This window comes from Crocodylus siamensis, chromosome 4 (assembly GCF_052110815.1).
Source record: "Crocodylus siamensis isolate JL-2025a chromosome 4, ASM5211081v1, whole genome shotgun sequence".
Lineage (NCBI taxonomy): Eukaryota > Metazoa > Chordata > Crocodylia > Crocodylidae > Crocodylus > Crocodylus siamensis.
Window position 1 is genome coordinate 68,095,321 of NC_143398.1, and position 17,506 is coordinate 68,112,826.

A 17,506-nucleotide genomic window follows, 5' to 3' on the forward strand; every position below is an offset into this window, starting at 1 on the left:
CTGCCCCCCTACATCCCCGAGCAACTACAGAATAGCCCTCCCTGGTGATGACCCCTTCTTTCCACTGGGTATAAGCCTCCTTTTTAGCAAGGAGACATTCCCGGATTCTTTTGGTGAGCCACAGAGGCTTGTGTGCTCTTCTGCTCCCTTTGATCCTCATTGGGATTACCTTCTTTTGGGCTTGGAGGATCGTCTCCTTAAGGAGCGACCACTCTCCTTGAACACCTGGCTCCCTTCCCCCCCGGGACCTCAGCGCTTCTCCAAAGTGTCACTGTCTACAAGTGCAGGCAGTTACTATGCAGTAAATTAGTCTACTGTGGGCATTAGTTGTACTTCTGGCATCCGGTTGAGAAGGCAGGAGTCCCCTGGCTGTCAGACGGGGGGTGTCCCCCAGCAGCCAGTCGATGAGCGTGGGGGGGTGGCGGTGGGCGTGCCAGCGGGCGTGGTTGGGTGGCAGGCACGGCGGCGGCATCTGCTGCTGAGTGCCATCCCAGGTACCCCCAGGGGTATGCATACTCCCAGTCTATTGCATGGTTAGTTTACTACTGGTAAATGCGTAGGTACTGTTCAGTACTGTATGTGTAGACATTGATCAGGAGCAATTTGCTTCTCCAGCTGCAGTCCTGGGGTTGCTTTTTGCCTACCGCAGCATGCCCTTTAAACCTCTGGCCTGACCCTGGGCCCTCTTCCCCCTGCTGCTTACTATTGGGCATTGTATCTTGCAACAGTGGACCTGTGGTGGCCACAGCAGGCCCACAGAACCCAGCAATAGCCTCTGGGACCAGTCCCACCACCTGGTTGCCTCCCACACACCATGTCCCTGTGCTGCATCAGAGTCTCTGGTGGAGCCCCTGATGTCTGTCAAAGGACCCACGATGATGTTCTCGCTGATACCACGCAGTGTCACAGGGACCCAACTGGTCACAGGGAGAGACTGCTGACCAGATTGCATTGTGGGGCAATGCTGAAGTGCAGAGCCAGTTTTCCTGGGGTGGGTGCTGCAATGTCTACATATATGAGGCTCTGGAGGGCCGCATATGGGAGCATAGGCACCAGTGTTTAGCACAGCAGTGCTGCATAAAGGCCCTAATGGTAGAGTGGGTCCATGTCATGGATCCCAGCCGCTGGTCTGGGGTTGCCTTCAGGACCTAGCCATCTTATGTGGCAGCTGGACCAAATCCTGGCTCCCTGGGATCCTGGATGCAGCAGTGCGGTTTACTTTGGTATGGGCAGCCTACTGGAGCAGTGATGATCTGTCTACAGGAAAGAGCCCCTTGGGGCACCAGGAATAGGTCCTGGCACACTCCCCACCCCTGGCCTTGTCTAGGAGTGCCCAGAGCTTGGGCCAGTGACTGCCAAACCAACTGTGGGTGCGCAGCCCCACTGAGGACAGGCTGGGGATGGCACCAAGCATGACCAGCTCCAGCTCCTCCCTGGAAGGGGCCACTGCCCGGTTAGCCAGGTGCTGTGCCTCTGCACCCCAGGATACCTCCAGCAGCTGTATCTCATCGCCACCTGCAGGGACATGCTCAGGCCACCAGGGATGCCTGCCACACGCATCTGGTAAGCCCCATATAAGGATAAGGCCTGGGGGGGAAGGTGGAGCTGCGGACACTTGCCACCCACTCTTCTGCTCGGCCCTGGACTGCATAGTTGGAGCTAGGGGGCCTGCATGGGGGAAGAGAGGCCCTCCTCTGTCCCTGCCTCCCTTCCCATCCTGCCTAGCTGAGCTCCCTCTGCTCCCCTGGAGTTGCCCTTCACAGCGCACAAGGAGGCGGGAGGCAGTGCAGAACTTCATTGAGCAGCTAGGGGCCTGTCACAATTAGAGAAGCTTGTTGATGGCAGCAGTTGATCTCCTTGGGTGCAGGGGTCGGGCACTCATAGCATAGGTACAGATACTTCTCCAGGTGGTGGCTCATGTGGCGCAGAAGTGTGGGCTTGCCTGGGGCGCTGTTGAAACTCAGAGCCCTGCTCCAGGTTCTCGGATGCACCTGGGGCACCATGACAATCATCATCAGCAAGCCATAGTGTGTTGTGCTCCCCTTGGTGTGCTCAAGGAGCTCATCGCGGTGCACCTGGGGAACTCTTAGCAGGGATACGCATGGGGTGTAGACCACGTGCAGGGGGACCCTGCCTTGGGCCACTTCTTCAAAGAGGCCCACTGTGGGAAGGGCAAGGCATCACCAGTTCAGTTTCCCAGCCAGAGGAGCCCCTCACTCCCCAACCCTGGCTGGCATGGGCCTGGTGCCGTGGGAGCAAACTGCCTGGCATGCAGAAGTGTGGGAGTAGGCTCAGAGCAGCTGTGGGTAGGGGATTGGGAAGACAGGCTGCCTGTAGCAAACACCAAGCAGGCTGCCTGCCCCCATGGAGGGAGTGGGGATGGAGGGCTTGGCTGGTGTCTGCCTGGGGCAGGGGCTGCCTCTCCAACTTACCATAGTCCCCAAGCACCAGGGTGGGCACGGCCCCCAGTCTGAGGCTGGGCAGTGCACAGCCCTTTGGTATACTGCACATTATCTCTGAAATGTTACAAGGTCTCACAAAGAGCCTCTCTCTCCTGGCTTTGCAGGTCCAGCAGCTGCATGCAGGGGAGAGGCACCAACAGTCACCAGGGATGCATTCTTGGGGACACTGCCATCCTTTGCTGGTGCCCTCCACAAGCACTGCTTCTGCCAGCAGCAAACGCTAGACCACACCCTTCTGTTGGACCAGCTGGTCACCATCGTGGAAGAGCAGCTGGTGGACTAGCGGGCCTGGTGTGCCCAGGACGTCATACGTGAGCAGGAGAGGGGCCGTGGGGATTGTGCGTTCCGTGACTGGCTGCTGGCCCTTGAAGAATGGCACAATTTCCTTCTCAAAGACACTGGAGGTGCAGGAGCAGCAGGGAGCCACGGAGGATGACTGCTAGGTGCTTGGACACCATCCTGGCCCTGGTGGTCATCTTTGTGCTGCCTGCTACCCACCCCCTGGCTCTGGCCCTTCTTGCCCCCTGGCAGCCACCTAGGAACAAGCCCTGCACATTGGGCTTGGACTGAGGTGCAGTAGTGTCTGCAGTGGCCAGGGCCCCCTCCCCCTGCACCGGGTCCCCCAATAGCTGGGCCCCCGTCCTAGGCCACCCCCTGCCACTTGCCCAGGCACCATGTGGCCCCTAAGGGGGAGCTGCCCACAACAGGGCCAGCACTGGCTAGGTGATGGAGGAGGAGGAGGAGCCAACAGTGCAACCAGAACAGCCCCTGGGTGAGGCCCCTGCCCGCTGGCCTTTCAGTTCATCTGCACATGTGATGGTGTGCCCAGAGGCTGGGGTGCTGGGCACCTGTCTCTGGGATCTGCCCCATAGGCACACAGCACAATGTGCATATAGTTTGCATGGAGAAGAGTGTTCTATTGGTGGTGGGTGGCAGGGTTGGTGGTGGGGTCTGTGTTTGGGGTGGGAGGGTGAGAGGGAATCTGGGGAGGCAGAATAGGAGGCGTCTGTTTGGGGAGGGAAATAAAGACTGTTGCTGGAAACTCTGCAGTGAGTGTGGTGTTGAAGGTGAACCATGGACCTGGGGTTTATGGTGGGCTGGCTGTCTGACCAGGTGCCCTACAGCAGGGGGTACAGGAGGAGGTGGTGTGCCAGTGCCTCTTGCACACAGTGCCCTGGCCCCCGATCCTGGGAGTGCAGCTCACTCAGGGCCCCAGGGGGAGGGGTCTGTCACTGTCATTGCAGTTACAGTTACCCTCCTGCTGCCAGAAGTCCTCTGCCTCTTGTGCATCCTATACCCATGCCGCATGGAAGAGTTTCCCTGTGACCTCGCAGATGTTATGCAGCATACAGACAAAAATGACCATGGGGATGTTGGCCTCTGTGGCCTTGGGGTGGGCGGTGAGGGTGTGCGAGCATCCCTTCAGGTGGCCAAAGGCGCACTCTACCAGCACGTGGTTCTGGCTCAGGCACCTGTTGAAATGTGCATGGCATGGGTCAATCTGGCTGGTGTATGGCTGCATGAACCAGGGCAGGAGCAGGTTGGCAGGGTTCGTGATGCAGCGTGGTGGGACAGTCGCATTGCCCAGCTGCAGGTTCAGAACACCTGACAAAGTGCCTGCTCTCTACCAGGGCTGGCAAGGCAGAGTTCCAGAACACCCAGGCATTATGGTCACTGTCAGTCCAACTGGTGCTGATATTAGTGAAGGCATCCTGGTCATCCACCACAACCTGAAGCATGACCAAGTAGAAACCCCATTGGCTGTAGTATCAGTGGTCCCCCAGGGCAGGCAGATGACAGGGATGTGCATCCTGTCCAGGGCCCTGATGCACTGGAGAAACCCAGGGCTTGGAATCCTACCACCACCGTCAGCATGTTGTTGACTTGGAGCACAGTGTGGCTCAGCATGGCCTGGAAGCCACAACAGACCTCCAGGATGGCCTCCCCAGCAGTAGTCTTGCCCACCCTGAAGTGGCTAACATACTGCAGGCTTGCAGGCATGGCAAGCTTGAGGAGGACGATCACCACCTGCATCTCTGTGGGGAGGGATGGCCACATGGTGGTGGTTTGCTACTGCTTAAGGTGTGGGCACAGCAGGTCAAGTAGTTCCTAGAATGTGGCCAAGGTTATCTGGAAGGAATCCCCCCACTGCTTATCATCCCAGGTGTGCTGGATGATGTGGAGCTACTGGTCTTTGCTGGCAGGCCAGGCCTACAAGCTGCAAGGCTAGAACCCCACAAGCTTGTGGATGGCACCAGTAGATATATCAATGTGGGTGTCATCAGTATCCCTGCTGGGTCTGGGCAGCAGCCTGGGGGCTGATAGGTGACAACCTGGGAGCAGCGGGCCACAGGCATGGCAATGAGCCGGGCCACAGGGTTGAAGCTGTGCTGGGCCAGGTGGTGGTCACTGTGGCGGTGAAATATGATGGCAAACACAAGCCTGTGGCCTGGGCATACAGCAGCCATTGCACACTGGGCACAGGTTCTGCAGACTATGTTACAGGGGACTCTGCTAGGAGGTTGCAGACAGCTCTGGGCAGGAAAGGCATGTGGTCAGGGAACACTGCACGGGACTGGCTTTTAAAGAGCACCCCTGGCACCTAGGCAGCCTTGGTCAGAGCCTCCAGCTCTCACTGACTACTGCAGGGGGGCAGGAGGAAGTCTGGATCAGCCTACTCCCATAAGCAGCAGATCTGATCCTAAGAGGCTGCTTATGTAGATTTCTTCCTATGGCTGGTTTATTGTGCAGTATTTTACTGTGCAGTAGACCTAATGCATATTAATAGCATGTGTAGGTGTGCCCACAGTCCCCTACCATTCACAGCCTGGTTACTTTCCCATTAGTGTAACTAGGGGTGGGTGACTGGAATACCAGCCCCAGACACCAACTTTGAAGGAAGTGGTGGCCATCGCTGCTGTCCTTATCCCTGCCACCTGGGGTGCAGCACCTGCTTGTTATGCCTCTGCTCTTTCCTCATATTTCTGTGCCCTGCCCCACTGAGCTTTTATGTAGCTGACCTGCCTGTCCCGTCTCTGGATAACACATGTAGTGAGATGTGTGTATTCACCATACCTTGTGGGGGTGGGGTTTGAGTGGTATGGTAGAACTCCATGGTGCTTGGTACTGTATAAACATGATTCTGGGCCTGGCTCCAACAGTTCAGTTTAATAAGAGACCATAAGTAAGGGTAACAAACAGAAGGAGGGGAAGGAAATAAAGGCTATGATAATTTGATCAGCTAGTGCACATCTTTATGGCTTCAAATGTAATATTGTATTTTCTCACTTGCAACATGTACCTTTTTTACCCCCCAAAAGAAACTGGAGTATGCATTATATGCAAGAAATACAGTAAAAGCAGTTATCTACAGGGAGCAGAACAATGAACAGGCCAGCTCCCTAGCTGCTGATACTCAGTTACTGCCTCCAAGGAAAAATCTTTTTTTTCCCCTTCATTCTTCTTTTCAAAAATAATATATTTTAGGGTATGTATTCTGAGAGAGAATATGGTGTATATGTGTATTTTTAAAATCAGTAGATGGGTATCATCATTCCCCTTGGCTCTTACTAGTAAACTTAAAAATTTACCTGATTCCTGGGGGCATCTCTGTAGAGGTGGATCTCGAAGGGATTCTAAGAAAAGGCTACTAGCCTAAAGAATCATTTGACAGGATTAGGCATTAATGTGCCAGTGTTTCTGTGGAAGAACTGGCAGGCTTAGAACAAAAGGGCAAATGGGTTAAGTCTTGATGTCTCAGTTGTTTTGGTGTCTCCTCTGAGTTCTGCTTAGGTACAGAATTCTCTTCCAATTCTACTTCAACAAGACATTGTCTTTTTTAGACACAAAGCTTTTTTAAATGTAAACTCTAGCCACTGTAACAAACACTACTCGAACCTTATAAAAACTTCTCTGTTGTACACTAGGAGACGCTGAGCAGAGAATTGTCTCTTGGTACATAAGTGTCCAGTTATTTAGGATACTGCTTCCCTTGGTCTTACCTTTTGGTAGTTTCATGATTCTTGCTTGAAGACTAATATTCTGGCGAAACCAAAGCTAAGTTCTTAAACTTATAAATCTCTTAGATGCTGTTTTTATCGCGACTTCAATGGTGACTTTGTTAAGGCCTTCTGTAACCCACACTTGATTGCCATCTTCTGTTGTGGCTTCCCTCAATGTATTAACCCAAGCTGCTGCCAACTGTCAGAAAACCCTCTGCAGCAGGGAGTCCAAAAAATAAGAGATTTTGCTAATTGCCAGATATGCTAGGTCTCCTCTGCCTGATACCTTTGTACAAAACAAATCCACTAATGTGTTCTCATGTGCTGGTTTCAAATCCCAGCAGCATTCTTCTGATAGCTATAAAGTTTACAACATAATATGTATTTACAAGTCTTAGCATGGTAGGAGATTGGTGAGTTTGGACTTCAAGGAATCTCACATGAAGAACAGCAGCAAACTTCAAATGATTTGCAAGCTGAAGTCTGCTTTTGTCTTTGCTAGTGTATTTAGTGTATTGAATAGGACTATCAATTAACTAGCGTTAATTTGCATGATTAACATAAGAGCCAATTAACATGTTACATTTTTTAACACATTGATTGCACACATGGTTTTGGATGCCTGGGCTCCTCCTCATTGCAGTCATCGCCAGCTCTGGACCACAGCTTCAGCATACTCCCGTGCCCTTCCCCTGCCCCTATCCTTCACTCCCAAACCACAGTGCCACCGCTGCCACCCCGCCCCCCCCCCCCAGCTGCTGCTCCTCATTCCTGACCCATAATACCCCACATCCTGCCAGGGCATGCAGGGGGTCCCCCTGCTTCAGGCTCCAAACCCCACACTCACTGCCCAACCATACAAAGTACCTGCATAATTTTGAGTTTTTAGCTGTATAATTAAAACTGCAATTAAATGCAACCATTTGTTTTAATTGCACAGCTAATTGCAATTATTTTTAAATCATTTGACAGCCCTATTATTGAATACCTATTTACTTACTTTGCTTTTAAATGTAATATTAAGAAGTCATTTAAGCTTGCTTTATGTATTGCCTGACACAGCTTTTCAATAATTCAGATAACCATCATGGGCAGACTAAATGAATGTGTAATAAGTGCAAGATATTAGAGCATTATTGACTTTTTCAGTTAAACAGTTGCTGTTATGTTGCCAAAATTAGGACTTTAGGAAATGAGGGGGAGGAGAAATTAGGAAACTGCTAATGTCTCAATGCCATAGTAACTCTTTTTAGATGGGGAGGCAACTTACATCTCTTGCTCTTGTACTCCTAGTAGAGTAGGGATAGAAAAAGAAAACATGGTCAGCTTGTTGGTATGAGAAGAAGAAGAATGTATGTCAGTGGTGTTAATTTTCATTTGGAAGTGCAGGTGCTGTGTTGTTACTGAAATTAATAACTTTATTTTTTAAAGTATTTTTCTTGGTTTGTTTTATTAGGCAGACTTATCTCTGTATAACGAATTCAGATCATGGAAGGATGAACCAACTATGGACAGGACATGTCCTTTTTTAGACAAAATCTATCGAGAAGATATCTTTCCATGTCTAACCTTCTCAAAAAGTGAGGTAATATATTTATTCAGTGAAAATGTTGTCATTGGCATTATGCATTTTTACGGAAGAGATTTATTGTGAAACTGTTTCCACAACTTTTTCTCAGTACTTGGCTCACTAAAATGCAACTTACACACAAAGTTACAGTAAAAACCTTATCTGTTTGTTTATTTAATTGTGGGTTGGAGAAATCACTATTGAAGATGAATTGGCGAGATATTTATAGATTCTTCTCTAGCTTTTCCTTTGAAGCTAATGTCAGTGTGCAGTTAATTGCTATACCAACCATGACCCTTTTAAAGTGAGAGAGAGGTTTTGGCTTCCCCTCAGTTAGTTCTGTTCTTCAAATTTTAGTGCTGTCAGGAAGCTGGCATTGAAGGAAGTAGCAACTGTTCTCTTTACCTTACAAAGTGTCTTTTAGGAAGGACATGGTTATTCTAGTATTTCTTCCCTACCCTTTTATATTTGTGACTATAGAGGCCCCAACAGCCTTGCCTCAGGAGGGTCTTTTTCTTCTCTCCGTCTCAAATCAGCCAGGGAAGCAGGTGTAAACAGACAGGTCCGGATGTACCAGACTGAGAATAAGGACACAGTTCTTTCTAGCTGTGCTACTCAGGCTGCAGACAGGAAGAGGCATGGTAGTAGCATGCCATGCTCTAGATGCTGTCAGCAGGATGATTGCTTACACACTTGTTTTGAGTAAGCCTTGGCATGTTTTAACCTATAGTGGACAAAGACCAGAATTGACCCTCGCCTCAGCCCCTTTGTGTTTGTCCCTCTGTCAGTTGTATATAGCATTTACTAAGTACATTTGAAAATTCAGCTTCAGTTCTTAGATATTCTTAAAATAAGTGGGGAAGGCAGACCAATTTCTTTATGCTCATGGCTTCATTTTTTTTAATAAACATTATGATACTCCTGGTCCAGTGATGTATTTTCCTCCTTTGTTTTAGTGTTCTGCTTTTCTGTAATCTGTGTATCCTATTTCAAGTGGTCATTAGAGCACAGAGTCCTTTAGTTATTTTTATATTGGTTTTTTATGTTCCTTGTAGAACAAAATATTCAACAGCTTTTCAGCACAATATTTTATATTGCTACAGTAGTTCCTATTTGTTTCTCTGATTTACTTAACCTAGGTCATCCTGTTTTTTCCCTGGCCATCTCATTTTCTTATAATTTCCACTTCACTGATGATATTTACTAATATATTACTGGAAAAGGGCAGAATGGAGCATCTGTCTTTTCTCTGTGCATAATTTATGCAGTTTCTAGGACCTATGGATAGAGTGACCAACTCTTTATTTTCCTTTTAAATATAAACATACACATTGAGTTAGTGTAAACTAAATAGTAACTAAGCTTCACTTGTCTTATGTATGTGCTTAAATATTTTACCAAATATTCTCAAATATAAGATTACTCTGAACAGAAGATGGCCCTCCCAATAAACAAATTTGTAAATTTTCCATATGATTTTTCAGGTATAGCATCTAATCACTAGAGGTTTGCCTTGAATTTGTCCCCTTTCCACTACTGCAGCAGGGAAAATAAATCTGGGGGGTCAGGTAGCCCCCTTCACCCACAACTTGCCCCCCTCCCCTGTCACTGTCAGACCATGTTGTCCCTGATCATGTAGAAGCGAGGGGCAAATTTGAGACTGTTTATTTCAAAGTTAGCGTACTTTGTAATCATCTGCACATAGGCAAATTACAATAGATTCATAGACACTAGGGCTGGAAGGGACCTCAGAAGATCACTGAGTCCACCCCCCTGCCCTGGGGGCAGGAAGTCAGCAGGAATCATAAGATCCCAGCAAGATAAACATCAAAATGTCTCTAAGTACCCATGGACTTAATTCAGTGGTTTTCAATTCATGGACTCCTTGGGTTGAACCCAGCAGTGCTACAGCCCTGCAGTCCCTCCACTCTCCCAGTGATATCAATTTACAAATGGAGTGGGTGTGGGTGAGGATGTGTGGGTATGTGTGTGACAGAGAGAGAAAACATTCACCATACACATGATAGATTCCCAAAGGGGAATGCAACTACATTCAAAATTTTGTAGGCATCTGCAAATGAAAAAAGGTTGAAAATCACCAATTTTTATGCGGAATTGGTGCATTTTCCCTTTTTTGAAACTGCTGCAAATTTTAGCAGAGGTACTTCATATGCATGATATTAGTCCAGAGCCAAAAGAATCATGATTTACCATTTATAGTTCATTCACTGGGCCCCAGCAGAATCAACAGTGTTTCAAGCCTTGGTGATCCTACAGCTCAGCACTGTCCATTATGTATATGTATTCTAGAAAAAACCCTCCCTACCTGCCATCCCCCCGGATCCCACTGCTAATTAGCCTCCTCACTCATGACTAGAACCAGGTATTCTTGTCATGAGTCTTGGTATCCTCTAAAAATGATATGCAGATGAAATCACAGGGCAAAATGGTTCCACTCCTCCTCATGGAGGGTGGAGCTATGCTAATACTATATGACAGGCTGATAGAGGGGGTGACAGAGATTCTAGGTGAACTGTTTGAGGTCCTGTCTGGTGATGTTTACCAGACATTTAAGGCTGGGGAAGAAAGTCACGGCACAGCTCAGCTATGGGAATGAAAAGGAAGTTGAAATTGTATTCAGTATAGTAGCTCACCATGACTTGAGAGAGTTGGCGCTGAGGGGGAATGGTGTACAGAGAAGGGGATGATGTACAATATATCTTAACTCAGATGGCTTGCACTAAGCTGTCCTGTAGTTCCTGTCATCACTGAAAGCTTGATCAATGCCTGAAAGGCAGAGGAAGGGATTGACAGAACGTTGGAGTATAATGAGTGGAGGAAAAGAGGCCCAGTACTCAAAATGGTGGTAGTGGAGGTAAGTAGCTGTGGAAGAAATCAAACTTCGCATTGTGGTTGAATCAGAACCGACAGAGCCAACTTTTCTTTATTTATGGCTATACTGTGATCACAGGGAGAATTCCATACAGCAACGGGAATCACCCACTTGTCTGTTTCAAAGGATTTCTCGCACTCTCTAAGTTTACAAGCATATTTATACTTAAGACCAAGAAAGAGAAAAGAATATGACCTTGGATAAACAAAACAATAGTAAATTACACAGACATTTAGGAAGTTTACTTAAACAACCTATCTGTGCACAGGGCAATATATCAAGGCAGACCATGGCATGCAAGATTTCTCATCTCAGAACATTTAACTGAAATAAGCAGTATCATCTTTCTGGTCTCTGTCTGTTTTTCTAGTCAAATAGGTCAGAAGCCCAATTAAATTACTCTTACATAGTGATAACATGGAAAAAGAGTTGAAGAATAGAAATGAAGGTCTGGAGATGGGTAGAGAATTGGCAAAAGTGGGGAAGTGAGTATGGAAGAAGGTGATGGCAGGAGCAACAGTCGAGACAACAATGGCAGCAGCAGTGGCAAAGAAGGCGATGAAAGTGTCAGTGCCAGACAGAAGATGAGAGCAGAAGAGAGTGGATGATGGAGTGGGAGCAGCAGGAGAAAGTATGTCAGATGAGAGATGAAGGACAGCAGGAACATGATGGAATGCCAGCCCATTGGGAGTGGCATAGCAGGATGACACAGAAAACAAAATGAACGGTGGCAGGGAGGATTGGAGACTGCAGATAAAGGCAGTATTAGTGACAGAATGGAGATGGGATCAGCATTAAACAGATATGACTTTTTGGAAAAGATGCTGTTTGAGATGCTGGAGGTACAGCCAGAGCACCTGACCAGCTTAATTGCTTTTTGAAACAGAAAGTCTTGGCAAATCCCTTACTGGAATGGAGATGAGTATGGAAAATTTTTGGAAGAAATATGCAGAGGAATGTAAGAAGGAGGATTTAAGAGGGATACAATTTATGGCAGGAGAAAAGGCAAGGAAATGAATGATTATAGTACAAATGTATATGGATTTATTAGTGGAAGAAGACATAGAAAGGTGGCTGGAATTGCATGTTCAAAGAGTGTAATGAGTGTGGAAAAAGTGAGGGACAAATCTGGTATTTGGATGGGGTTATGGAGAGCACAAGTAATGTTACAGACAAACAAATGGAGCCCCAGGTGGGGTGAAGCACCTCCTATCTGTAAGCCAGCTGGGGGTACACCTGCATTTTTATGAGAGATCCCAAACAATGGGCAAGCAGCAAGGAAGGGCACCTGTCTGCGCACTGCCCTCACATACTGTGCTTCAAATGTGCAGGGAAGGGGGAACAGAGCAGCTGAGTGCCAGGAGTGCCTAAAATGCATTACTTGTTGGGGGGGGGGGGGCGGGAGGGGGAGGCAGGGCAGTTGTTCTGAAGATGTCCAGCAGCCTTTGGAAACAAAGGTAGCCTCCCCAAGGAGCAGCCGGAATCAGAAGGGGATAGCGAGAAAGAGGTGGCTGAGGCAGAGAGAGCAATGGTGGAAGAGACTCTGCAGGAGAGAGAAGTGGAGAAGGGAGGAGCAGAATTTCTGTAATTGAGGCAACACAGGAGGATCTAGGAGACAAAAGGGGAGGCGGGGAACAGCAAACGGCTGGAATATGGTGGTGGGGGAAGGGAAGAAGGAAGAAACCCCACATGCACCAGAAGTGTTGATGGAACAAGGAAAAGAGCCAGACAGACTGGCAGGGAAAAGGAAGAAGTCATGGGCTATAAACAAGGAAAAAGAAACTTGATAAAGAGGGAGGGTGAGAGTTGGAGAGCAGCTTTCTGCTGCTAACGCCACTGGGCTCCAGCTCTGAGGCAGTGGTGGGAAGTGGAAGCTTTCCTTAATGCAAAAGCAATTGGGCAGCTTGCAAAGGCACCCAGAATGCAGTGAATTTTGGGGGAGGGAAGAATGTACCATGGCCGGCAGCAGTACCAAGGAGCCTTAAAGAAACAGGCATACTCTTTTTACAAGCAGCAAAATGGCACTGTTAATAGTATCAATATTGGGAGTGTTTTAACAGAAAACAGATGGAAACAGATTGAACAAGTGTTGAAACAGGTAAGGGCAGACATAATCTGCCTACAAGAAAGTAGTATACTGGGAGAGAGGGATTATAAACACTTTGAGAAAAGGTGGAGGTGGGGACCGTTTTGGTGGTCAGGGGCAAATGAGAACAAAGTGGCAGGTGTAGCAATACTTTTTAAGAGTTCAGAGTAAAACAGGTGGAAGACATAGTTAGTCAAAGACTACAGTGAATGATGCTATCAGGCAGGGGAACAGAATTAAAAATCTTCAATGTATATATGCACTACCAGAGTGTAAGGGGAGGAAGGCTCTGCTTAGGAAGCTAGCAGTTTGTGGGTGGAGAGAGATTGCAGATAATAGTGAAGGACTTCAATTGTATAATAGAAGCAGGTGACAAAACAGGGGAAATAGGAGGTGGAACTTGAGACAGTTCGTCCAGATGGTTAACAAATAAAATAAAAGAGTTCTGAGGGGAAGTGGAAACCTTTTCACTAGAACTGGCTCCAGTGGAAAGAAACAATCAAGAACAGACTTTGTATTTGTATCAAAAGAAATAGAGTTAAGGAAGAAAGAAGCTGTAAGTATGGTATTTTGTGATCGCCTGATGCTGAAGGCAGAACTGAGTCTTGGTAAGAGCTCTGCAAGAGAAAGGGGAACATTAGTTAAATGTGCAACTATTACAAGATGAAATGTGCCAAGTGTACACAAGGTGGTATGAGAGGTGGAGAACACTGAAGAAATATTTTTAGAGTATCAGGAAATGGTGAATGATGGTGAAGAAGACAGGAGAATTCTTCAGGGGGGATGGCCAAATAACCATGGGGAAAAGAACAAAAGAGATGAGAGAGGTGCAAAGAAAGATAGAGGAGCTGCTAAAGGAAGCTGAAGAAGGAAGAAAGATACAAGAAGAACTAGAAGAAACAAGCAGAGAGATAGCTGGTTTAAAAGAAAGATGAGAGAGAGAATGTTTTTAGTATAAGCACCATAGGTGGGAGAAAACAAGGAATGTTCCCAATACGTTTCAGCTAGAATTAAGTCAGTGAAAAGAGAGCTAAAAGTGGTGAGGGAAGATGTTGGTACACAGGTGGAAAAGCAGGGGAGGTGTTGGAGGCAATGAGACCACTTAATGAAGAGCTATGTCAGTAGAAGGAAATAGATAGGAAGAAGATGCCCAAGGGAGAGGTGCAGGGAAGAAGAAATGATGGGACGTGTTGTGGGAGTGTATATATGGGGGTGTGGGAAAAGGTCCACTGCTTTCTGATTGTCACCAAAATAAACCTGTTCTTATTGCGGAAGCTGATACAATGTGGACTTATACCAAAGGAACTGGAGGAAGCGTTAGTAAGGACTTAAAAAATGATTAAGAACTTTACCAGCATGTTTTAAAACTATGGAAATTAAGAAGCCTCAGGGTTTTAAGGAGTTCACTTTCACTGAAAGAGTGCCTCAAGCTGGGACTGCATGAAATACTACATCGATCAGGACAAGGAAGAGATTGGAGAAGAAGCAGCAAAGAAATAGAGGAAAAGGACTGGACACACTTGTTTCAATGAACCAACAAAAGAAGGGGCAGAGAGTTTCAGGTAGTTAGCGAGGTAATCGTTTTTCATGGGGGTCTATGAAGAAAATGAGTTCTGTAAGCATTTTGTTTTTTGTTTTTTTGTGGGAAATTGATGTATGTTGATTAAGGGTTTAATATCTCTGTCTTGAGCTGTAGATATCTATAGAGATGTAGATAGAGTATGTTTCTGATATGTAATGTTTGTGGTATGAAGTCTTGGTAAAACAAGGATGAGCGATATGTGTAGGTTTGTAAATGTAGGGTTATAGGTGTGATTTTTTTTTTTTTAAATAAAATTTTGTTAAAACAAAAATTCCCATCCATGTGTTTGCCTGATATGGGCCATGTTTTATAGTCATGCTCAGTGTTGGCTACATTTAATCAACTTCATAGTTGGCTTCCATTATTGAGCACATTCTGCTTTTGGCAGCAGTTTAATGGTGAGACAGTTTATTTAGTGCAAATATAGACAATGCTGATTGGAGGAAAAATCTTTGTCTTGTATTGGAGTAAATATGGTAATTTGAATAGTTGCTGCATTATATACATGATTTTATATGATACTTTGTAGGTGCCCTTTTTGTTTTTTGGAGAAAGGCAAACAAAGGTATTCTGTTTTGAGCTACCTCTGTAAAATCAGTACTCTCAAATATATTTTCAGTCAAAGCTTGTGAAGAGTATTTCTGCTAATAATGGATGCTTAGAAAGAGAACACAGTAAACCAGCGAGGGCCAGTGTTTTTCACATATATGCCCCAAATCAGCCCTGCACCCTCCTCGGGTGCTATACCAAGTCTTTTCCCTTACCTGATCTGCTGCTCAGCCTTGTGCTCCCTTCCTAATCTGATGCTATGGTTTCTGCTTCATGCCCGATCCGCCACTATGCTGCCTGTTCCTCTCCAGTTTACCACAGGCCACACACAGAGGCTGCCGATGCCACTTGTGGCACCTATAGCACAAGTTGGCTGCCCTTGCACCTACTAGACCATGTTGTTTGTTCTTTTAAGTGCATTTTTTCGCGACTTGGAGGGCAGGGTTGTTTGGGTAGGAGGCTGAGAACTAGATCTTTTGGTTTTACTGTCTTTGGCATATAGGGTAAATTCCTTAACCCTCCTACAGTTTTCTAGTTACCGGTCTGAGAATCTGAATATTGTATAATGTTTATAACTTAGTTCTGTTTAAGTAGCATTTGTATAGCTATAAACCCCTTCTTCCCTGAAGCCAGCAAATAATGCCAAACCACTTTTAACTGAGTTTCATTTTGTTTTTTTTTTTCCCTTTGCAGCTAGCTTCAGCTGTTCTGGAGGCTGTGGAAAATAACACCCTGAGCATTGAACCAGTTGGCTTGCAACCTGTTCGATTTGTGAAAGCTTCTGCAGTTGAATGTGGGGGACCAAAGTAAGTTGAGCTAAGAGATGCTTGTTGTCTTTTTTAGAAAGTGGATGATTCTTGGTTAAATTTATCAGCATATAACACTATCATGACGTGGATAAAATGCATGTCTTAGGGCATTTATACACATACATTTGTCTTCTCTGACACAGGAGATCCAGCACATTGAAGCAGACTCAGCTAATCAAGTTTGCTCCGCACATGAGCTGATGCACCTGGTGCTGCATTGCATGTATTTGTATAAATGGTGAAATGCACATCACCACTGAGAAAATGGTGGTGGTGTGCTTTTGAACTAAAACACCTTCAATGTGTGTTAGCTTAAAATCATGTCATCATCATTTTCTCAGTGCTGATGCGCATTTCACCATTTATACAAATATATACGTATACACGCATCAAAGGGGGCAAGAGGGCGCAAAGGCCCCCATGGCTCACCAAAAGCATCTGGAAACATCTCCAAGCTAAAAAGGAGGTGTACACCCATTAGAAGGGAGGGGCCATCACCAGAGAGGACTATACCTCTTGCTCAGGACTGTAGGGGGGGCAGTCAGGAAGGCCAAGGCAGAGATGGAACTGGGACTAGCTACACGGATCAAGGATAACAAGAAGTCCTTTTTTTAAATACGTAGGGGGTAAAAAGAAGGTACCGGGTAACGTGGGGCCTCTGCAGGACTAGCTAGGAAATCTGGTTGGCGCACCAGACAACAAAGCTAACCTATTTAACATTTCTTTGCCTCCATTTTTCTGAGTGGGGACCTGGTCATCCCCCCACTGGGACTCCCATAGGCCCTGTGGGAGGCACACCCGGGCCTAGCGTCAGCAAGGACCTAGTCAAGGAACTTCTAGAGGGACTGGATGTATTTAAATCAGGAGGTCCAGATGATCTCCACCCCAGAGTGCTGAGGGAACTAGCAGAGGTTTTTGAGGGACCTCTGGCACAGCTTTACGAGCACTCATGGTGCTCTGGTGATGTGCCAACATGGATCCCATTTTCAAAAAAGGGAGGAAGGAGGACCCAGGAAACTATAGGCCTGTTAGTCTTACCTTGGTCCTGGGGTAGCTTTTTGAGAGAATTATCCTGGTGCGTGTCCACGAGGGACCAGCAGGGGAGACTATGCTTAGGGGCAACCAACACGGGTTCATTAGAGGCAGGTCCTGTCAGACCAACCTGGTGGCCTTCTATGACCAGGTCACCAAATCCCTGGATGCAGTGTCACTCTGGATATAGTTTCTGGATTTTAGGAAGGTCTTTGATACTGTCTCTCACCCCATTCTCATTAAAACCTACGAGACTGTGGCGTTGATACCTACACAGTCAGATGAGTCATTAACTGGCTGGAGGGCCTCACCCAGAGAGTGGTGGTGCACAGGTGTTATTCGACCTGGGATGTGGGCAGTGGGGTTCTGCAGGGTTTGGTCCTCAGGTCCAAACTGTTCAACATATTCATCAGTGACTTGGACAAAGGGGTAAAATGTACCTTGTTCAAATTTGCAGATGACACTAAGATGTGGGGAGAATGGGCACGCTAGAAGGAAGGAAAAGGCTGCAATCGGATCTGG

The 17,506-nt window shown here is 46.8% G+C and overlaps 1 protein-coding gene across 2 annotated transcripts in view; it reads left to right on the top strand.

The window, feature by feature from the left end:
- Positions 1–17,506, top strand: part of RAB3IP (RAB3A interacting protein) — a 63,315-nt gene that overhangs the window by 35,474 nt on the left and 10,335 nt on the right. For both annotated transcript variants that reach the window (XM_090042518.1, XM_090042519.1), the window contains 2 exons: positions 7,920–8,048; positions 15,837–15,949. In XM_090042518.1, the coding sequence (XP_089898644.1) occupies positions 7,920–8,048; positions 15,837–15,949 (242 nt within the window). The remainder of the gene's footprint in view (positions 1–7,919; positions 8,049–15,836; positions 15,950–17,506) is intronic.